At 33.2% G+C, this 24,384-nt stretch overlaps 1 protein-coding gene across 2 annotated transcripts in view; it reads left to right on the top strand.

The window, feature by feature from the left end:
* Positions 1-23,206, top strand: part of LOC148300535 (synaptotagmin-5-like) — a 76,033-nt gene extending 52,827 nt beyond the window's left edge. The window contains exons 3-9 of one of the 2 annotated variants that reach the window (XM_088274640.1): positions 8,027-8,155; positions 13,483-13,688; positions 16,784-16,998; positions 18,632-18,839; positions 19,677-19,906; positions 21,400-21,554; positions 22,194-23,206. In XM_088274640.1, coding sequence (XP_088130766.1) covers positions 8,027-8,155; positions 13,483-13,688; positions 16,784-16,998; positions 18,632-18,839; positions 19,677-19,906; positions 21,400-21,554; positions 22,194-22,331 — 1,281 coding nt within the window. In that variant the 3' untranslated portion in view covers positions 22,332-23,206. The remainder of the gene's footprint in view (positions 1-8,026; positions 8,156-13,482; positions 13,689-16,783; positions 16,999-18,631; positions 18,840-19,676; positions 19,907-21,399; positions 21,555-22,193) is intronic. The other variant, XM_088274639.1, reaches the window with a different exon arrangement.
* Positions 23,207-24,384: the final 1,178 nt, after the last annotated feature.

Here is a 24,384-nt window from a genome sequence, read left to right as displayed (position 1 = left end):
ACTTTGCACTTCTGCGCGAAGACGATTAGGGAATTAACAACATAATACTTGCGGCGCGAAGTTGAAGGAGAAATACGAGTAGGCACTTCTCATCCCTAGTGATGGGCGACTTCGTACTTTATTATGGAGAGCGGTTCCTAAATTTTTACTGCCTTAGAACCGTTTCGATTTGTGGATTGTATTTCGTACTACCTGCTGCTTTGAATAATGCGACAAGAATAAGAATGAAAGATAAACTAATCACCAATAATACTATATACGAAAACACTTGATGAACTACAAGATCGAGACTGCAGAAACAAATTTCGCAGGAAATTTAAGTACATATTATTGTCTCGGTAATGCTTGCAAATAGATTGATGAATTAATTGCCCGTCATCGGACCCTACGGAAATATTAGATATTCGAATGGTTAGATATCTTAAAAAAAGTAAATCATGTTGTATACTAATAGAACCGTTTTAACGCAACAAATTGTATGGAAACAGAAGCGTTGCTATGCACTTTTCTACTCTTTTGTCTAAATTACCAGCTTTTGCTTACTCTATTCAACCTCACACCCCTTATAAAAAAATATACAAATTTTAGTCGACATCGAAATACGACTTGTTATAAATCAATTACCGACAAAATAAACATAAAAATAATAAATAAATAAAATTTATGCAAATCTTCAAAAACTCATTTTTCAAAAATGCCTAACATTTAACGGATAAATAAATATTATTAAAAGAAATTATTAAAAGAATATAAAAATATTATATCATTACAGCGTATGACGGTATTCTATCGCATTTTAAGGGAAAGTCTAGGGTAAAATCATCATTCGGAGAAAAAGTATTTACTGGGTTTAAAAATAGTAACACTGTAGCAGTCACTATTAAGAGCGGCTGCAGACAAAGAAAAAAATGACACGATGATTGCCAACCCTCAGCGTGGGTGAAATAATAAAAAGATGAAGAAGACCGTTACTGGAAGATTTTCGTACATAAAATTTCGTTATTTATTTTTTTTTAAAAAAGACAATTTACCTCATCCGCGAAATGTTTCCGATATTTTTGTAAACCCGGCGGAATACAGATTGAGAGCCGCTGCAATAGGGCATACGTGAAGGAGCGTGGAATTCGCGTGAAAGGATATTAAATATTTCACGACCTTAGGTACTATATTTTTATTTTTTGTGCGTCCGCTATTGCGGTATTTCAAGGACAATGGCTTTGAAAGGACATTTCGAATTATGTACATACTTACATATCAACCCCTCCTTACGTATACCGTCGAAAGCCACAAAATTTAAACATGTTTTGTCCCACACATTTGTACTGAACAGACCAAATTTTACGTCCATGAAGGAATGTAATTAATTTAACTTTTTGCCAGTTAAAGCTAAATATATTATGAAATACACACAAAATACATTAGAAAAACCCCAACAATGCCTCTTTGTGGATTATGATAATAAACCTAAAAGGGGGATATAAATATTTTAAAATTACCCAAAAAACGATCTCAAAAACACGTTTTTTTTCTATCAAACTTGTGCAAATCTACTGAATAAAATAATTTACAAAAAAAAGTATGTAATAATATTATATGCATGTCCCGTGGTAAGTCTTTAGGAGTCGGACTTTATAGCTTAGTTCCCACTCTGACACAATTTGATTATATATTATACACCTATATATAAACAGGAATCAAATTTAGAACATTTTGAGCGTCTAAATACTTGTTCACAAATCTGAATTATCTCCGCTAAGGAGTTATTTTATATAAAAAATAAATTGACATGTCAAAAAATGTACAGGAATCAAATTGTTTACTTGAAAATAATATTGAATCTAAATATTTGTGTATGATATCTAAAAACACGGATTTCTCTTTTATTTCTAATTGTTTTAATATTAATCGCATTCAACACTATTTTCAAGCCTTCAGGCGAGCTTGATAAGACGGATGGTAAAAATCTAGTAATGTTTTTTAAAAATCCAATCATTCACAAAGTTGATATAATCATCTTAAATTTAGTAACAAAATTTCTACTTCATAAGAAAATTATGTTACGTTATCTATGGTCGAGTACGAAATAACCACCCTTGTATGGTTTGATTCCATGTTCAGCATGAAGCTGGCGTCACTAACAAATGATTGCTAAAAGCAGAACACACACTGGCAAGGAGCGACCTGTATTTACCCGACTCGACTGCTCAAATTTGTTAGTTTGTTTTCATTATCAAGTTTGCGCAGGGACTGGGTTTTCTCTTTGTACAAACTACATAACCGCAAATGGGCACTTAATATTTCTTATGCCTTCTTTGTTTGTTCACAGTGTTAATATGATTTATTTCAGCGCTCGGTTGTTTTCTTAGTTCTTCTTCCCAGTATACGCAAACAATGCTCTGTTTCAGAGTAATGCAGCGTTTTCTTCATCTTAAATCAGACTCAGAGATCAGACTCGAGCTCCAGATTGATGAATATTAGAGTGGAATATGTGTGACGGGATGCAAGTAAAGGAGCGTAAGATGAAGGTCATTACAGCTTTCTATGAAAGGAGAAGGAGAGAAGTTAGTTCTAGAATTTATCATTGACTATTATGGAATAAATAGGGTTTTTATCAAGTTAAGAAGTGGGAACAATTCAGATACTAACTTAAATAATTCAGATACTAACAGATCATTAACAAAATGGTGTATATTATATACAGCATATGAAAAGGTCAAAGTAGCTAATGACAGTTCGTCTGCCATGTATCTGGGCTCCTAAAAAATAATCTTATCATTAACCCTTATACGTACCCAATAGTATAATATATACGGGAGTGCATCGTATTGACGCAGTGTTATCTCGATCGTACAAACATAAAGGAAAGATGATCAATTTGGCGCTTCAAATACCAATCAAGGATAGTAGTAAATAAATATTCGAATGGGAAATCATTGATATTTTATTTCATTTCACCAGGAAATCGAACCCGGAGCCTCCAGCATGTTGGCAAAACGCTCTAACATGAAAATATCATCCCAATATTTTTGATCGTTTCTGTAAAGACATTATTAAAAATCTATATATCATTTCCAGTATAACCATGATTGCAACAAAAATTCGCCTGGCTATTCAGCATAAAATAAATATAATATGCAGAGAAAATAAATAAAATAAATAAATGTATAATGGTATGAGGCAAGTATATTTTTGTGTTTTTGTACTTTGTGTGACGGGACATAAAAGTATCTAAATTGGATAAAAGTATTTACATAAACATTTTTAAAAAGCTAGCCTCAACAATAATTTGTCCTGCAAATAAAATACGAGTATTTATTTACATTTTCAAAGTAGATATTTAATGTTAATTGTTTCATAACCTACACAAAAATTGCCAAATACAACAGAATACAAATAAAAATAACGTATTAATACAAAACACAAATATTCGAAAAATTTGCCCCAACAATAATTTATCCTGTATATAAAATATCTAACATTCTCAGAGTAGATACTTAACATCAAATGTTTCATCGCACCAAAATCTTTATTTGAATAGCCGAATACAATGGAATTCAATCGAAAATAATACAGAAGAGGATGTTTCCAGCATCCTTATTTCCATCAGTGTGGTTGTTTAATAAAATGGAGTCCGACAAAGTCCGCACTGGGAATATTCTGTACACATTGCTACTCTTATATAATATTTATTCAGTTAAATTCAAGTCAAGTTAAATTGTAGAGGAATGTTTGAGGAAATTGTTTTAGTTTTTAAATGAGTTCCGTTCCCTCGGGATTCTAAATAAAGTCCCTTTTCCCGCAGGAATACGTTGGACAACTGAAAGTTTGATTAGAGAAAATGGTTTGTAATTAAATAGTTTACTCAAAAATGATTGTTCAGGACAGACATCCTACGTATCTATACGTTTCAATTCCTAGAAATGGTTTATTATTTAACAGATATAACTGCAATACGGCAGATATCTTGTATCAGGGAAGAACAATGCAATTTGCGGGAATTAAAAGCAGTTTTAATTGTTCAGTAATATTTATTTTCAATTTGTGTAAATGCATGTTGTATTTTGCTCGTAATAGTATAAATATTGGTATACCAAACAATAACATAACTGGTCTGCAATAAGTAATAATTGATTGATTATGATTTATGATATTACTCCACTATTTCAGGAAATGCACTGGTTACGCTTTCCCAAAAGCGTAGAAGTGTAAACGCTGCCAGGTTATATTCAAGTTAATGTATTATATTATACATAAATAGATTTTATTACAATGTAGTTGTTTTTTTTAATCCAGTTTTGCTAAGACTTTTTCATTTATTTATTTCAAAACATATTACATTTCCCATGAGTTATTTCCATTTTTCATTTTGGGACATAGGATTAAGTAGAAGTGTAAACGCTGCCTGGTTATATTCAAGTTAATGCATTATATTATACAAAAATATATATAATTACAATGGAGTTGTTTTTTTTTAGATCCTGTTTTGCTAAGATTTTTTCATTTATTTATTTCAAAACATATTACATTCCCGATGAGTAATTTCCGTTTCTCATGTTGGTACATAGGATTAAGGTTGACTAGACTCAAACACAAATAATAACGTTTAAAAAAAGATAAAAAATTAAACAAAACTAACAAAGGGCAAAATATAAAATAATTAACGGGTATAGTAAATAGGCATATAAAAAAAAAACAAAGTTAAGAAGCACGTTTAAAGGAAACAAATGAGAAAATACAATTAATCAGTAACACAAATATCTTTCCATAAAGTATTTTTTCAGTTCATTTATTTTGATAGCCTGATTGGGTAAAATCTAATAGAATTCTAAGTCATGCTGAATTCTATCACCGGTTCGTTCAGTGAATCCGAAATAACGCCGTTAATCTAATAAAGAGTAGTGCGTATCCAAATCGTATCGATTGTTTGTTTACAAAGCCTTTCAGTAGGAATTGCCCGGAAATACAGCTTTCATGACGCTTTCAGTGGCCTTGTCCACACGCCACACATGTCTGTGGTCGGTAGTGGACGCACTGGTAATGGCACCATTAAGGAAATTTTCCGTTGAAGCCTTCAAGGTTGTATTCGACATTTTGGGCGGAAAAATAACCATGAAATACACGTTTGAAATTATATTTAGCGCGATTTAAATAGATATAAAAAATCGACCTATAAATAAAATATTTTTGCTAGACATGAAAACAGTCAGCAAATTTCGTTAGCTTTAAAAAAACTTATGTTTAAGTTATGAATTTTGTGCTTTATTTACTCATGGTATTAAAATTTGGTATAAACATTAAAATTTTCAAAGGTTCAAACAAACGTCTACCCACGTTACAATTCATAAACGAATTACACGCGACTAAAATTAAACTTATTCATAGAAATTTACACACGAGTATATGCTAGTATTTTTGTATAACATTTAGAGACTAATTTTTGAAATTATCCAATTCCTTGAAAAACGACTTTTGTTAATAATAAAAATAATAATCTTGGTTGATTTATATAGCGGCATTTTTGTAAAATACTACCTCAAGGGCGCTTATACAGATATGGATTATAATATGAAAATGATAATAAAAGATAAAAAAATATTTATTCAGGTCATTTTATATATAGTCAGTCTAATGAAAACAACCATAGAGCTGTAATTTTTCATGTGTTGTATGACCAATGGGTGCCTGTCAATGTTCAAAGTATTGAGAGAATAAAATCATAATTTTACTTTCTCAAATATAAATAGAAAAGCGAATTGATCACAGACAATCCATAGGTAGCTACAGATATAAATTATGAATGAAAATCATGTAATGTTCAACGCATGTGGCTGCGTTCGCTTTGGAGACTTTAGCTGTAATTTTACTCCAGAATGGAGTAAAATGGAATTTCGACTCCAACCTTGATGTATGGAAGTGAAGCATGGAGTTGGCAAATGGAGGATGAAAGTAGACCGAATACAGTCAAAATGCCATCTATAAAACGAATGTGTTGCATAACAATGTATGATGGATGTTCGAATGGTGAAATAAGGAAATAATGGAAAAGCTGAGATAAGCATCATCACCGATAAAATTAAGAAAGCTATGTTGATATGGTTTGGGCATGTGAATCGGATGAGTAAAGAAAGAACAGTAAAACAAATTGATGAGGCAAATGTAGTTGGAAATAGGAGCAGAAGAAAACATGGCATAATCAAGTATTTCAAATACTCGAAAGTGGTCAGGTCAGGAGTCGGAACGATCGGCGGGTATGTATCAGGATTTGCATAAATATGGAAGAGGCGAAGACTGTTTGCAAATACAGATTGGTGCGGCGTTTTTCTCTCTGCCTACCCTTGTGGAAAAGCGGCCAAATTAGTTAGTGTTAGTTTTTCTTATTTATAAAAAATTGAAACGTTATTTTTCTGTTTTTTGTTGTTGTTTATATTGTCCATACAAACAAAACATCATTTTACAGCCGACTACCCTAAACAATAGTTACTTGGTTAGTATGCTTTAGATTTTTGCAGATCAGAAAAATATTTTTATATAAAATTATTACGATTGATTACGCCATTCTTCAGTCATCTTTCGACTTTCAAATTAATTGAATTTGATTAAAAAGAGGAAATTCAATATTGGAGCTACAGAGACGAAAGAACATTAAATTAGCAATCCTGTAAAACCCCAAATTAATTTTCCTCCTCAGTTGTCTCTAGTCGCGTCCTTGTCTCAAATTACACAATCAGACTCTCCCGTTCTTATGTCATTTTAACAATTTCCCGGGGATATTTCGCGAAATCTCATAACAACGCCAATAAGGTAAAGAGAATAAATTCATTGAATTTTTCTTCCAGTTTTACTTTGAATTTGGCATTTTTTATGGAATAATTTCTCATATTTTTACTTGTATAATTAATAGGCTAATACCGCGTATTCGGGGTAACGTTGCCAGATAATAATAACCTAATTCATGCATTCAAAGTCATATACATATATAATATATGGTATATACATACATGTCCGCCTCCGTGGTACAATGGTTTGCGTGTTTAGCTACCGTGCTGGAAGTCCCGGGTTCGATTATCAGGGGGGAGGGGATGAAAATAAATGTTAGTGATTTTACACAATAATAATTATTTAATATTACTCTGATACGCAGGAGTTATCACCTTGCCTTCATGTAAGTAACGATCAAGATAACACTGCGTCAATACGATGCAGTGCCCTATGCACCATTCATCAACAAATTAATCCTTTTTGTAGACAAATTGTAATTATTTTAGCTACATCAGGAAACGCCTAAAAACAAGATTTTTAACTTTGACCTGTTACTTTAATTAACCCTTTTATAATGTTGTAATTATAAAATTTATTTATTCCGCTTCCGTAATGTAATGGTCAGCACGCTCGACTATCGTTCTGGAGGTCCCGGGTTCGATTCCCAGGGGGAGTCAAATAAATACAAGTGATTTTTTCACTCTAATATTTATTCAATATTAACCTGGACTGGTACCGGAAGCGAAGGACTGATCACCTTTCCTTCGTGTGTTAACGATCAAGATAACACTGCGTTTATATAATGCAGTGCCCTATGCACCATTAGGGTGCGGAAAAGGGTTTGAATGAATGAAAAGAAATATTGTACCTCATATTATTAACATTTTTGTAATAAAATAAATATGTAAAAATAACTAACCACTAAGTAAATGCTTTAAATATTAATATTATTGAGAATAAATAAAAATCAGTTATCTTCATCTTTGTTGACTCTTAAGTGAGATTAAATCCGAAATTAATGACCAAAGATTTGGACGAACACAAAATATTGTGGATTTCATTTTTTTATTGTGTTTATCATTTCTGGAATTGCAACAATTAGATTTGCTCCTTTCTCCCATCCAGCCAACGAACGCTTAATTTAAAATTTTGTTTTTTTCAAATACATTTTTAATTTATTTGAATTGATGAAAGGGAAACATTTATGCTTTCTGTGATGTTGAATACAAAGGGGGCAAGAATGTTAAAAATGCTTGTTTTGTTGTAGGAATTCAATGTGCCCAAGGAATCTCAAACTGTGCAGCCGTGTGGGGAGCCCCGCCACCACGCGGCCCGGCTCGCGCGCACCCCCTCCATATCCTCGCAGAGCAGCCTTGAAAGCAGCGCTTCCAGAACTGTGAGTACCAATAATAGTATTATTTTTTGACATATCATCCAAAATGAAGAAGAATATGGAAGTCTGGGCATTTACGGGGCTGACGACCGTCACAGGCTGGTTTAAGTGATCACTTTACACACGTGTAACATTCACCAATTCTACCCATTATTGACAACCACATTACTCAAATTCTTGTAAGCTCTATATATATGAACCGATTTTGAAACATTGTTCTTGAATCACTAGAACTTCACTAGAGACATCTTTTGGTGAGATGTCAAAAAATAATATGAAAAATAACTCTTATAATTGAAGACAATCCAGATTTGTGAACAAGTATTTGGACGCACTCAAAATGTTGCTAATAATAGTAAATTAAATTAAAAAAACTGAGAGCTGAAGCTCAAGGTTAAGTACATTACATAGAAGATTGTTTGCAAAAACAGATTTGTGCGGCGTCCTATTATTTCTGTCTACCTCTGCGGGAAGCGGCGTGATGGTTACTTAGTTTTAATTTTTTATTGTATTGGCAATACTAACAAGACAAAATTGTTTTGCCAACTACCCTAAACAATATATTTTTGTAGAAAGTAACATTCCCTTAAAATAATCTTAGAGATATCAAAAAATAATATTTACAGACGAATGTATTTTATTATTTATGAAATGGAAATTAAAATCCCCCGAGGGTCCGGAAAGTGTACCGTTGTTATTCTTACGTAACAATTCTTTTGAGCGGTACATTTTGTAAACAAGCAAATAACGAGAAATAACAAAATCAAAACATGTGAAATAATAAAATCCCAATAATAAGAAAAATTGTAAACATGATACCCTCAGACTGAGGTTTTCTTTATGTCAATTTTCTCATCATTCGATCGCATGAACAGAAAATTTGAAAACCAAATTATCGAACAATAAACAATATCTGTAAAACATAGATAAAGAAAAATATGGAAGTCTGAGCATTTACAGGGCTTACGTCTTACGGCTTAAGTGATTACTTTATATATTGTGTAATATTCACCATCCTACTCATGATTGACAAACACACTGCTTAATTTTAAATACTAAATATGACTCTTGAAATTTAAGTAATGTGGTTGACAATCATAGGTAGAATGGTGAATGTCACATAGTGCGTAAAATGATAACTTAAATTAGCCATTGAAGAACTAACTAACCATAACGCTGCTTCTCCAAAGGGGTAGGCAATAAGAATAGAACGCTTATTAATCTGTCTTTGAATTAATCTTCACCTCTTTCACATTCATGCATCTCCTCATACATACAAACCCGCCGTTCATTCGGACTCCTAAGCTGACCACTTTCAAGTATTTGAAATACTTGATCATAGCAAGTTTTCCTCGTTTTCTCCTCTCCTATTACCAACCACATTCGCCTCATAAATTTGTTATTTTAATAATGTTATTTTACACTTAAAACATATTTTTTCATTAAACATATGGAATACATTAATAACTAGCGTTTAATTAAAATAAATATTTTCATGAATGTTTTTCGCATATGGTTTGTAGCGCCTTTTATACTACTTTGGTTTTGACCTCTTTTATTGGTACTTTTCTCCAACCGGTTTTGACAAGGACCTTGTCATCATCAAGGTTAAATATGTAGGTCCATGTTTAACCCTGATGATGACAAGTTTCTTGTCGAAACCGGTTGGAGAAAAGTGCCAATAAAAAGTGGTTAAAAACAAAGAAGTTTTTATTTGGTTTATCTAAAATTACTTTGGCGCAATGCGACTCTAATCTTAAAACTATCTAAAAACTTTCAATTAACAAAGTTAAATTAATCTTTGATTAATACAAATTGAGAACAATCCTAACTTTACTCCTTGAAATATTAATCAAAGCTCATTTATAAAAATACACGATTAAATATGTACATTTATAACTCCAGGGAGTTCACCGACCCCTAAATTACACAGAAAGTTTCAAATTCTGAAATGGATATTTAATAATACGTACAGTATATATTTTTGAAGGTGAAACTCCAATATGAGGGTCAAAAAAAGCATTTTCATTTATTTTATGTATGTATATACTTTTGCCTAGTGGTAGGCGCGTTTGTCTACCGTGTTGGAGGTCCGGCTCCGTTTCGCAGGGGAGGAATTCAAATGTGTCTGTTTTTTCATTTAAATATTAATTTGTGGTATAGATAAGTGGAGCGAACGGATAATGAGAGAATGACTATGAAAGTATATTTGGCGAATGTGGGCGGGAGAACAGAACGAGGATGGCCGTAAAAGACTTGACACGATCTGATTAATCAGAATCTAAAATCATCTGCGTAATTGGTGGGCATGTATGACTAGATGTATGTTTGGATTTAAAGGAAGCGAGGAGTGTATGTCAGAACAGAAGAGTGTGGCGTTCTATCCTCTTTGACTACCTCGGTGGTAAAAATCGATCGAAAATCCAATTTTCAGGCTAGAAGTTTGAAAAAAAATTGTGTAATGAAAGAATTAAAAAAAAAACTGTTTTTAGGCATCGATACCATAAGTGAGTTAAAGTTTTAACTAGGTAGCGTAGATAATTTCAATTCTTTGGTAAAAATGAAAATAGTTTTTTTTTACGTCAAAACAGACTGTTGAAAATGCCAATGTGGTTATAAATTAAAGTCCTCCATACACATATTTAGAACGACTTTTTAAAGTATTTTTTAGTCGTAGTGGAGTTTCCCCTTTAATTTCCCGAAAGAAAAATGCCCAACGCGAACTAATTAGAAACACTCCGATGAATATAGTCGTTCAATTAACTTCAAAGTTGAAAGCTTTGAATGCCCGAAATCTCTTAAGTGGTTTGAAATTATAATGAAAGTGAAGATAAATATTTATTCTAAAATATTGCTGAAATATACTTTAATGAGAAGCCTAAATGGATTTCGTTTAAACGGAATATACTGAAATCTCATTCTGTACGAAAAAATAACCCTTTGAATATAAATTTTATTGGTTTTATAAACAGATTTAAAATCCTTTGCCTATTCTATTTAACTATTAGAATCTTTGAATCTGTAAATCAAAACTTATGTAAGCATTGCTGAAGGTCGTGAACATCCTCTCTCCTTGTCCTCAAAACATTTCGTACAGTTGTCCTCCACTCTCCTAGCAATATAGATGTCCTCCGCCATCCTCGTTACTTAAACCACTGATGAACGTATGGCATCCTTACAAAATGAACGACCAAAATCTGATGCGAGCGTCGAATATTAGGGATCTGGGCGTTAGGTTTGTGAGCACCCTGACATTTCACGATCACATAAAGGCAGTCATTGAAAATGCTGGGATTTGTTCTGCGTACTGCCAGGGTTTTCCAAAATACCCGCGTGCTGAGAACTCTTTATAACTCCTTGTTGCGAAGTAGACTCGAGAGTGGCTCGATGATTTGGGGGCCACACGAGCTTAATTACTCTCTTATGGTAGAGAAAGTCCAAAATAAGTTTCTGAGGTATACATATCTTTTTAGGTAAAACCTGAAGATTTTTTCTCCATTTGAAAAATATTTAGTATATTTAAAAAAATAATTAAACAATACCTTTTCTTCAAAATACAAAAACGATATTTTCTGCCCTGTAGCGGGTAAATATCTCTACATGAGAGTGTACGGCTTTCATCCTTGGCTCTACCCGAACGAGTTTCTCCAGGGTATGCTTAGCTACAATAGTTTAGAGACTAGAAGGAATGTGTATTTGATTGCGCATTTTTATCGATTATTGCGCGGTATGATCGATAATCCTGAAATTATCCGGAACATTAGTCTGTATGTTCCCGATAGTTACCTAGACAGCGTCGAAATAGATTGTTTCACATTTCTATACACAGGATCAACCTGCCGATGGTTATGTTTGTAGGAAGAGCTATCGCTATGTTGAACAATATCTCATTGGATATTCATCTGTTGTCATGAAGCGGGATTATTTTACACCTTTAGCAATAGTTCTTGCATATATTTTATTGTAATGTATACGATTTATTTTTTTTATAGTTTGTAATGTATATATTAATTGAAATAAATAAATTGAATTGAATTGAATTGAATCCTTGATTTGGTCAGTACTAAAGGTCCTTGATTTGGTCCTTTAGTACTTACAGGAGTATATATAGATAAACATTGATTTGGTCCTATCATCCTTGATTTGGTCAGTACTATAGGCAGGAAAAATGAGGGATTTTTCGATTCTTCTACTACCTTCCATCCTTTAATATGAACATTAACTTTTCAAAACTGTTATCGTTAATTCTGACGATGTGTCCAAAAAACTGAAGGACTGAAATTCTGTCATCCATAAGGAGTATAAAGATATGTCATCTTGTGAAGATATGTCATCAAAACATGTGTTTTACGAATCAATTTGTCGAGGTACCTTATACACCATTAATGCGTGAGTAAAGATAAAGAAGAAAGAAATTATGTGTGCTAAAAAAATATCATTCATCTTATTTGTTAATTGTTTTAATTTTTTTGGCATTTTTAATGAAAGTTTTCACACGACTTAGGTTGAAGTCCTTTTAAAATAAAATTGAAAAATTAAGGCTGAATTTTAAAGCTTTCATTAAAACTCATTAATTATTAACTTTCATTATAACAATTAATTATATTGCCAGTCAACATAGTTGGTAGGAAATTTTGAAGGCGAGAAATTCAATGTCTTTCTTTCAGTTTTGTAAACTTAATGACAGAAACTCAGTTGATCTTAATTAAATAATCTCAAGGAGGCTTACTTTTCGGGGACCGTGAGGAAGTTGTAATAAAAATCCCACCGAAAGAAAGGAAAAAAAACTTTTGCAATTTAGGCACGGAAAAGTTTTTTTCCTAAGATCAACTCATTAAAAGTTTCAAGTAATAACATGTTTTCAGTTTGGTCTCATAATTATAATGATGTAAACATCATGTTTTTATTCACATATCGCTCACTCCTTTAAAAAGGTCATAAATAAAAAAACTTGATTTTTCAGGAGATCGTTTTTAAAGTTTGAAAATATAACACAATGTATTAAAAATAAATAACAAGCCACTTCTTGAACTTTTTAATGTCCAACATATCTTTTTAGGTAAAACCTGAAGATTTTTTCTCCATTTGAAAAATATTTAGTATATTTTAAAAAATAATTAAACAATACCTTTTCTTCAAAATACAAAAACGATATTTTCTGCCCTGTAGCGGGTAAATATTAAGTTAAAAATATGCCTTTTTTGCTAGGATAAAGTACATTTTCTGGGCATTCTGAAAACATGCACAACTGAAAATTGACGATTTTTGATTTATGACGTTCTTGAAAGGAGTGAGGGATGAGTGTTTAATTCAAGAATGGTTGTTTCCAGCACCGCGGCTCGTCCCCCCAGATCCGCGCGTTCGGGCCGGACGGGCGCAGCGTGCTGGAGGGCGCCGGCAGCGCGCCGACCGCCGGCGCCGCGCGCTCGCCGTCCCCGCTGCGCGCCGCCTCGCTGGACGCGCGCCAGTTGGCCGAGCCGGCGCCCGCCAGCCCGCGCGCGCCGCGCTGCCTATCCCCGCTGCTCATCCCGCCGAGGTACCTACCGCCGACACCATCCATGTGGTTAAGTCGTAGATCAGTGCGTTTCCTTAACCGAGTGACTAAATAATCGCTGGCGTCATTCAGTGACAAATTAACCTTAGCCGGCGATTCGCCGGCTTTGTGTTGCAATGGGTTAAGATCATCATTCTCAAATACCTAGCCTTAGGATAATAATAATTATAATTTAAGATAATTTATATAACGTCATTTTCATAAAATACTACCTCAATTACAATTACACAGACGTGAATTATAATATGAAAATGATAGATAAAAAATGGAAAGCTACATATTAATTGCCTTATCCTATTGAATCGTTAATTTGAATTTTTAATACATGCTAAGAGTGGAATATATTCTAAACTAACTAAACATCAAAGTCACAATAGACCTAATATGGTCGCAGTGACATAAGGGATGCAAGATCCCTTGACCCCAAAAAAAATAACAAAACATCATGCTGCTTCTCCTCAAGGGTAGAAAGAGTTTTTTTTTTCTTTTATTATTATTATTTTTTAAATAATTCCTTTTTTATACAATTTAATACAATTTCTTTACATTTCTACTTGATACAATCTTAACGTTAATTAGAATTTTTTTATATTGGCTTTGCTTTATATCCGCAATGATTAAAATATTTACTTTATGTACTTAAATATACGAATGTACCGTAAAGTGGGTATACTTTGCACCATGGGTGATACTTTGCACCACCTTCTGTAAAGATATTGTAGAGCTGGTCATCTCTGATACATGTCATTTTTCATTCTACTTTCTATTGTTTCTGATAGATGGCACTTCAATCTACTTTTTAGTTTACAGAAGTAACAGTCGGTCGCTATTGCTTCAATGCGTTTTTCCTGTCCGAACGTAAAGAAAGTTTTCTGTTTGAAAATTGTGTCCGAAAAAATCCAGTGGAATCAGTATACTGAAACTAGTTACAACAAGTGAGTGGTCTCTAAATCGTAGGTAGATAGGCCCTGTTTTTCTCAAATGCTGTATTTTTTAGTTACATTGTCAAGTTTATGTAAAAATAATATTTTTTTAAGAACGGACTTGTATTGACCACATTTGGGGTAACATTGCACCAAGTGCAAAGTATCCACAAAAGGCCATAGTTAATTAATTTGATGAAAAGTCTTAAAACGGCTAATACAACTTGACATGTTTGCTAAATATCTATAGGTTTTGTGTACTTTCTTAATTTCTGATGGTTTATTTTTTTCAAAAATGTCAAGAACACACAAACAGCGGCCTTAGCCAGACGATACTGCGATTTTACACCGAAGAGAGTGGAGCAGTGTTTGGAGGCCATTCGAAATGGTACAATCAGTCAAAGAAAGGCTAAAGAAATTTTCAAAATCCCCAGAAGGACGATTAACTATAAGCTCAAAGGTCAGCACACAAAACCTGTGGGAAAACCTCCGATATGTGACAAGGGCGAAGAGCAATCCTTCGTAAACTGCATAGTAGACATGAGTGAGTACGGTTTCCCAGTGAGTGTTTTTAACATTTGCTACATTCTAATAGCCTATTTGGATAGATTTGGCAGAAGAGTACGAATATTAAAGAACAACGTACCAGGCTCTGAATGGATAAGATCATTTTTGCAAAGACATAAAACCTTGACTGTTGCTAAAACTAGTCAGTTGCTTAATCGGTTGCCATTAAAAGCATATGACGATGACGAGCGCCAGAGTTTTCAACAGTTTTTGGAAGAAAACAGATTCAACCCAAAGAATTCAGTCTTAAAACGCAGGAAAACGATACCGATAGAACCAGGTAAGAGCATTGCTCACGATCCAAATGTCGAAATGAACGTTGACGAGACACAAATGCTACCTGAACCAACTACATCAATGATCCCACCTTCCGCATCGAAACTTCCAGCATGTCTAGCATTAACTGATTATAGTTCACACGGAAGCTTTGAGGAAGAGGGAGAAGAACAAAAACGATGACTGAAACCAGTTATCGTATTTGTTCTTCCGTTTCATTAGGACCAGTAAAAAAGAAGGTGGGAGAATATGTCGTATTTCATTATGAAGGAGAAAAATTTCCGGGACAGATTTTGGAAATAAAGAAAGACAGAGCTGTTAAATCCATGCAGGAGAGTCTCAAATCGTGGAAGTGGCCGATGAAGGATGACTTTCTTCAATATTCTTGGAAGGATGTAGCGGGTTCCATAAAAGAACCGAAAATGCAATCCAAAAGAGGTTTCTTTACCGTCCCGGAACTTGACCATATTTAGACCTAATTTAATTTTAATTCCTATTACCTATGTAGTACGATATGTTTTAATATCCACCTTTTATTTTATATAATTTGAAACCTTCAGTATTGAAAAAAAAAACATTTTTGTTAGATTTTTCAATATTTTTTAAAAAAAAATTCTATCAAGTGTCTTATTTTTCCATAATTATACAATATTATAATCTGCATTTAGTGAACTGTGAGCCAAAACCCTTCATAAGGTCCAACTAAACTTGTAGGATAGCCTTTACTTTGCATCAATTTGGATTCTAGTACGAAGAGTGTAGAGAAAATATCATGGTGCAAAGTTGTACTTTACCCCGGGATACTTTGCACCAAAATATAAATATAAAAAAAAAATACAGGCAAAATAGATAAAAATTTAAAAACGTATCAGACATGTTACAGGTATATGTGTTATTACATTGCAATAGTTGAAACCTCAGAAACAGTAAAAAACCTGATCTGAATAGACAATTTTTTGAAAAATTGCAGCATTTTGGTGCAATGTATACCCACTTTACGGTACTTTAACATTTTTCCATATTCGTAGAAAATAAGAGATTATGTATTATTTGTTAAAACTTTAGCGCACGTGCAATTCTGCAATAATTGCAATGTTCGTCATACTGACGTGGATAACAAAAGCGCATGTTTTACGACTTGACCACCGGGGATCGCAGACCAACTCATTCATTTTTACTTGCTCCCATTCTCCATTCATTGATAGCTGTTCAATACACAGTTTGTTATGTATTACTTTATGGATAAAGAAAGCAGGGTATAGAGCTTCATATCATAATATTAATTGATAATTTATTATTATTGCATTATAGAATAGACAGAAGCAACTCTCTAGTGGACAGTAATAGCCCCCTGCCCCCCGCGAGCCCCCTCGGAACCCTGCAGCCCGACCTTTACACCAAGAGAGAGGGGCCCCTGTTCCTGGGGGCTCCAGACGGAGTTCTGCAGGGCCCTTCCCTAGGACGCCTGCACATGAGACTCAAGTACGATTTCGACCGGTCCGACTTCTCTGTCCACTTGATTGAAGGTAATATACTCTATTGTGTCTTTGACTCCCCCATTTGCGAGTGTCGTTTTGAAAAAGAAGACCTTAACCACATATTCTTTGTTTGCCCAATAAACGACCAAATGCCAACATTTTTTAAGACTTTGGGTCCGCTCATTCCCCTCCCTACAAATATCCAACTCATCTTAGCGAGCAGGTACCCAATTATATACAACCTTTCAATTACTTTTTTTAAAATTTAACAGAATCAATTTTTAGTTAAATAATAGGTTTAACGTGATTTATTATTTAATAATATTATTTAACTTGACCAATATCAATTTCACCAATGTGAAAGCATTAAATTCTATATACAAGGCCATTCTTTATAAAAAAATACATATATATATATATATATATATATATATATATATATATATATATATATATATATATATATATATATATATATATATATATATATATATATATATATATATATATATATATATATATATATATATATATATATATACATATATACTCTATTAGGAACATAGACTGTTGTTAACCCTCGGTCTACCACAAACGAAAACAATGAATGACTACCATTGGAATAAAATCCAATAGACTCTTATGTTAAGTATGGTTCTTTCTTTACTTGTAATTCTCATGTGGAGGGGAAGAGAGGGAGAAGAATAACCCCCACACAATGTACCGATCAAGTTAAGACAGCAGCAGGCACCTCGGTGGTTGGAGCGCTACGTGCAGCGCAGTCAAGGGTTAACTGGAGTAGAGTCATTGCTTCAAGAAATTACAACCCACAGTAATGGGGAATAAGAGGAAAAAAGAAAAAGAAGCCTCGTGTACGTTATATATTGTTGTCTCAATAAAATATACATATTATGGTATATTTAGAGTTTCAATTAACCCCACATTAGCTTTGAAACAGGTCCGTTGGACCCGTTTGGTAGACAGAGTGTTAAATTAATTAAATTTAAAAGACAATACCATATAAAGCTGGAGAGCAAAAGGAAAGACATCAATAATAAATAATTGATTTAGAATATGTATGTTATTTATACAGCTAGTGACCATTGACCAGCGATATGCAAACTGAGGCCTAACTACTCTGATACAGCCAATTGAAAAAATCTGAATATCTTTGTACATTATAATTCTCCTGTTGTATCGGATAAATGTGACCTTAGAAATGAAAAGATTCCCAAGTCTTGACCATATTATTTTTCTGCATCAAATGTACTCAATTTTGTATGATTATTATCCACAATATGTAGACTTTTTATTCATGTGAATTGGTCAATTCTTCTCTTAAAATAATTTCATCACTTATGTTTCAATTTTTTTTTTAAATTACAAATAACTATTTCTATTTTACATTTTTTTTAACATTTTTGGTTTTAATTTTTAGTCTTTAATTTACATTCTTTTCATTTTCCGGTTTCAAATTATCACAATTAGCCTTATACCATGGTGTATATTGTATTATATTATATACACACGAACAGGCTATAAATATGTGTGATTTTGTGTTTATGTTTGAAATAAATAATGAATGAATGTACCATGAAATAATGAGAAGTGAAATGTAAACAAAAATTAATAAATAAATAAATATTAAAAAATAACATGTGCATTATTCTTTTCAATTCAGCTCATGACCTGGCAGGAAGTGACCAGGGTGGATTCAACGATCCTTATGTGAGGGTGTCGCTTCTGCCTGAAGTGGACAACCGCTCGCGACAAACCCCGGTTCACAGAAATGACCCCAACCCTTTCTTCGACCAGCACTTCAAGTTTCCAGTCTCTCACGATGAGCTCTCGGATAAAACTCTCCTTCTTCAAGTGTACGACTATGATAGGTGAGCATTGTTTCCAACATTACCTAACCTAACTATATTCCTTAACTAACTGAAATCTCATAAATTGATTCAGAAGTTGCTTTTTGGTAATATTCATGCTTGGTTAATAGCACTAATTCTTAAAAATCTATTGTGACATTTTTATTGTTCCCTGGAGCCATCTATGGTTGGATAGAGAAAGCTTTTATTTGGACTCTTAGTTGGATGTATGCAAAATCCTAACCAGATTATTTTATTTATCAAGATAACACTTTATATGATGCAGTGCTCTATGCACCATCGGGTACGGATAAAGTTTTGAAGATGTAACTTTGGTTCAAATATTAGGTTTGTTATGATTTCTATATACTATTATAAATACGTATTTTATGTTTATAAGACTCTATAGTCTATTATCTATATCAGTCTATTGCAGCGACTTAAGTGAACTAAGGATCTCCAGAATGGTAGTCCAACGTGCTTGTCACTACACTATGAAGGTGGAGACATGGCACACACACACAGTGTGTGTGTGTGTGTATATATTAGAGTGGGCCGTTGACATATGAAAAAAAATTAGATATCAAAAACTAATGGGTCTAAGCATTTTGGATTGCACATAATGTAAAAAATATTTTAAAAAATATTCCATACTACTTTAGGTCTACAATCAGAGCTCAAAGTTTTCAAAAAAGTAATTTTTTTACACTTTACCAGCCGTCATTTCGTATTTTAATAATATAGACAGTCAATATACTTTACTCAGATTTAACAATGTTATCGGATACCAGAAGCCACATACGGGACCTGGATACACTCATCAAACCAGTCTAACCTAACCTTTGATGCACATTGCAGATATTCTCGTAACGAAGTGACCGGTGAGGTGCGCGTGGCGCTGGAAGGGCTCAGTGTGGCCGGGGGTGTGGAGGTGTGGGGAGAGCTGTCCCGCCAGAAGCGCCCCCCGGAAGAGCTGCAGGAGCTGCTCCTGTCCCTCAGCTACTTGCCTTCGGCGCAGCGACTCACGGCCGTGATTCTCAAGGCCAGGAACCTCCTGCAACCCTGCCCTGATACCAAGGAGTCTTTCGGTAATAACCGTCAACAGATGACTTATTATTTGTAATACTTTTTAGAATCTGATAGTCTTTGGGTAAGGTCCGTAAATATTCACCATATTTTGAATTTATCCAAAGCTTTGTTCACAAATGCTGGATTCGCTTCACGTTTTCACATAACCCTTTGAGGACAGAATAAAAAATATTTTATTTAACACATTTTTATTTCTAGAAATTATTTACAAATAAGTGTAAGTGTAAACAAAATTTTACTGAAAATTGTGCACACAGATTGAAAGAATATTTATCCCTCAACAAAATTAAAAATACACATTGTGTGCGTGGTGGTTAGCAAAAAAGACCATGTTTTATAAAGAATAAATAAAAGCATTTATTCTTGAAAATATGAGGTAATACTGTATATAACACTACTAATTTTTAGTATTATTATGAGTATAACTCACCTGCCATTTTGTTTATTCCGTTCAATAACCTCACAAAATTGATACCAACATGAAATCTATACAAGCACTATCTCTGTTACATAGGCAACACATATTGCACTATGGTTTTAACTAGAAACCTGTAGGCACTTTCAGAATTCCGGTTTAAAAAGCAATATCATTTAGTCATATAAAATTATAAAAAACTCTAATTATAGTAAATAATTTTATTTTCTGTTCATTTATTCATAAATTTTCTGTTAATGTAAGCCAGCATTGATTTTTTGTTCTCTTCCCATGCGCCATCTATCCATATTAGCACTGACATACTAGGAATTTTAGCATAGCTGCACGAATATGGCAAATAAACACAGCAGGAGATAACTCCTAGTCGGCGTCCTAGCAAAGAACGCAATCTAAGAGTTATCTTGTAGTTGGCAGTCAACGTGTTGTTTCAAGTAAGAAAGTGACTGATTTGAAGGATCGCTTTATAAACTGGAAACATTATCCATCTTCGACATGATTGATAACAACTCAAATTTTGGAAAGTTGTATATTTGTCTCAAGTGACAACACATGGATATATAGTTTGTCGAGGGTAAACTAGAATGTATCTACCGAGTTCTTAGAGGGCTCTCTTAATCCTTACATATGACCATAGAATTGTATGAAATCCATAAAAACAGTTCATCAAATTCAGTTTTTCACATAGGGCACTTGTCCACTACCCGGAATTTTACCGTCCAGCAGTCCTGTTTCGAAAAATGAAAGCGACTACGACAGATTAGCGTGACCGAATTTACGCGCAACGTGTTCACGCACCGATCAAGAGCTCCGATCCAAAGAAAGATGGACAAAAGCACAAGCCAATCATCATTTTAAAACGCTACCTGACGTGCCGGACAATAAATTTGGCGTAGTGGACAAACGCCCATAGTCTTCAATAGAATAAATGTCATGAACTAATGTTCGAGTAAAGAATATGCAATATTTGGTAACAAATTGCAAAAATGTAAACATGTTTCAAATTGTAATATTTCACATTTGATACATTTTTTTACATGTTTATAATGAAAATTCCAGATCCGTTTGTAAAAGTTTATCTGCTGGTGGCCGGCAAGAGGGTGAAGAAGAAGAAGACAGCGAGTTGCAAAGACAAGGACACAGACAACCCGGTGTGGAACGAGGCCTTCACCTTCAGCTTGTCTGCTAATAGCATTCAGGATGCCGCTCTCGAGGTACCTGAATAAATTATGTTTTACTGAATTTACACTAATATTTGAGGATATCGTGTGACAGGCTTAACACTGTTAGTGATTTACTTGTTTATTTCAATATTTGTATTTACATAAGTAAATTTCGTGACAAAGGGACATGCCCTTTCTCTGTAACTCGTATTGCGAAATATTGATCGTAAAGGGGGCAACTTTTTCACATTTTACTATGCAAATTACTCATTATGAGAGGTTTCACTGTACTTCTGTTCAGTAAGAAAAACAAAATCAATTATTTTCTTTTCAGTATCATTAACTTGCAGACCATACTGATCGACAACCAGTTTGAAATTATTAAATTCACCAGAAATGAAAGTCCTGAAATACAGTTTAAGTTCTACATTACATATAACGCACCATCTTTTTATTGTTATTCAAATTTATATGCAAATATTATGTCAAAATAAATCAAATTAATAATGAGTACACAGGAGTAAAGAATGTCAAGGAGCTGTTTTGGACTGCCCAAAATAGGGACACTTTCTCACAAGTGATAGTCAACGTCTGGGGGACCCGACACGACACATAAAGAAGAAGAAGAATAATTAAAAAAAGGGTTTGGTAAATATCCATAAAATGTGTAAATCCTCTCTTTCCCTCCAGGTTTGTGTTTCCAGCGGTGGGCAGGCCGTGGGGTGGTGCTGCGTGGGCGCCACGGAGGCCGGCCAGGAGGGGTTGCATTGGTCCCAGATGGTTCAGCAGCCCAGGAAGGCCACTGCCATGTGGCATACACTGAGATAAGCTACATTCCTATGTTATTCACAATCGTAAGTTCTCATCGAAAACTACCGGAAAGGACTCCTTCATAATTTCTACGGGCAGAGTAATAGCCAAAGCAAAAACAGAAAAAAATGTTAGTACTATTTCAAATCTATAAATTCATTAAAGATTTTCCAAAGACGTTAACAATGGTCACTATGAATAATATATAGTAATAAATAAAACCGTATATTATAATATATCCTGTCGATTTTAAATAAAACCTTATATTAAATGTCCTTTTGACATCAATGAAGGCTCAAAACTAAATTATGATAATTATACAAGGTTGCGAGTGTTTTTGCCTAGAATTTTCACTCATGAATTAAATGAAATTATAGTAACTTTGAACATAAAGAGTAAATCCACTCACGAGTAGGCATAGGCTATAAAACTAAAAAAGTTGAAGCCTGAGTAGGGTCATAATAATCGGTGTTGCATAAGCCGTAGCTAGATTTCAGAGTCACTTAGACGTTAGGTAATTCAAAAAAAAAATAATAAAATGTTTTTGAGATTGTTCTTTCTCCTTCTTTTACCTCTATTTGCACCCAAATGGTGTATAAGGCACCATATCGCATCAACATGGTGTACACAACCATACTGAGGACTTACGATTTACAATGTTTCACATTAAATAACTCAAATCAAAAAAATATATATCGTATTATAAAAATAACAGTATTTTTAATCAGTGTAATATTAGTTTTAGGTATGTATTATTATACCATCCGTCTATAAATGTGTGTTATTTCATTAAAGAAAATATTTAAGCACACAATGAATGTTATCTTAATATAAATTTTGAACTTTCTAGCTATTCCTTCAAATAAATCATTTTAAAATAATGAAAAAAAAAACTCTTTTGATACCGTTCAATACATGTACTGGCATAATTGTAAATTTCACATGTAACCCAAGCCAATCTTATAGCATTTCTGGTCACTTGGGAGATGTTACGGTTACAAAGTGCCCAAACTGTGCTTTGTGACCATATCAGCCGCTATTGTGACCAGAAATGTTTCATGGACGGTTACAAAGAAAAAAATGGTTATTAAATCAATACATAGGATCAATTTTGAGCTAGTTATACTAATATCTGATGCCTTGCAGGAAACTTGCAGACGCCTTGAGTTCACATTAGCATGTGAGATTCATTGTGTTTAATATAAAAATGTTTCAAATATGTACATGAAAATTTGAATTGTTGAAATAGCTGAAAAATATAGCAAAAACCCGAATAAACACTAGCTCCAAATATTCAAACGACAAATTGTTTATCACAGTATTGCAAAAATAATTGAACAATTTTTATTACTAAGACAAGATCTTATTATAAATTAATGTTGTATTATAGATATATTACGTGATTCTATTTAAAGGCCTTTTGTTATTTATACATAAAGATTATTGTCCTTTCTTCTTAACTGTATAATTCTGGCTTATTGTGTGTATATTTCAAATAATAAAAAAATGTCTTCTCACACAAGAAATAATAATCGGCCTTGCATCTATCGCTACCTTAGGATTAAAAAATAATTTTCACCCTTTACAGACTCCAGCAACATTTTTTATGGTGTACCTAAAATATACTGGTAAATTATATTAAAATTTTAAGATAACTGTATATTTGTGTATGCAAAAATGTTATTTAGTCTTCAAATTGCTTCTTTACAGTCAATACTACATAAATCTTATATAAATGGCTATTGTTATTCTATCACATATATCCTACTTTTAACATAATTGAATATAATTACGACTATTAAATTTTTAATAATACTTAAGGATATGAAAGCACATTTTACAAAACAATTACAAAACTGTTTTGATTTGTGTGTACACAAATTAATAAATTATGGTGTTATGTATTTAATTTATTTGATTCAGATTATATTGTATCATGGAGAAGTTCAGGAATTTCGGAAAGACATATTTAACATAATTTAGTCGATGGACAGAGACATTTCTCGACATTTGACTATTTTGCGTAACTTGTTATTTTTAAAATATTTACCCATTACTAAAAAATACAAGT

The sequence above is a fragment of the Brachycentrus maculatus genome, unplaced genomic scaffold (assembly GCF_059751285.1).
Source record: "Brachycentrus maculatus isolate JH-2025_06_01 unplaced genomic scaffold, ASM5975128v1 h1tg000696l, whole genome shotgun sequence".
Taxonomy (NCBI): domain Eukaryota; kingdom Metazoa; phylum Arthropoda; class Insecta; order Trichoptera; family Brachycentridae; genus Brachycentrus; species Brachycentrus maculatus.
The sequence above is the reverse complement of the archived record's forward strand: the minus strand, read 5'-3'. Positions and strand labels throughout refer to the sequence as shown.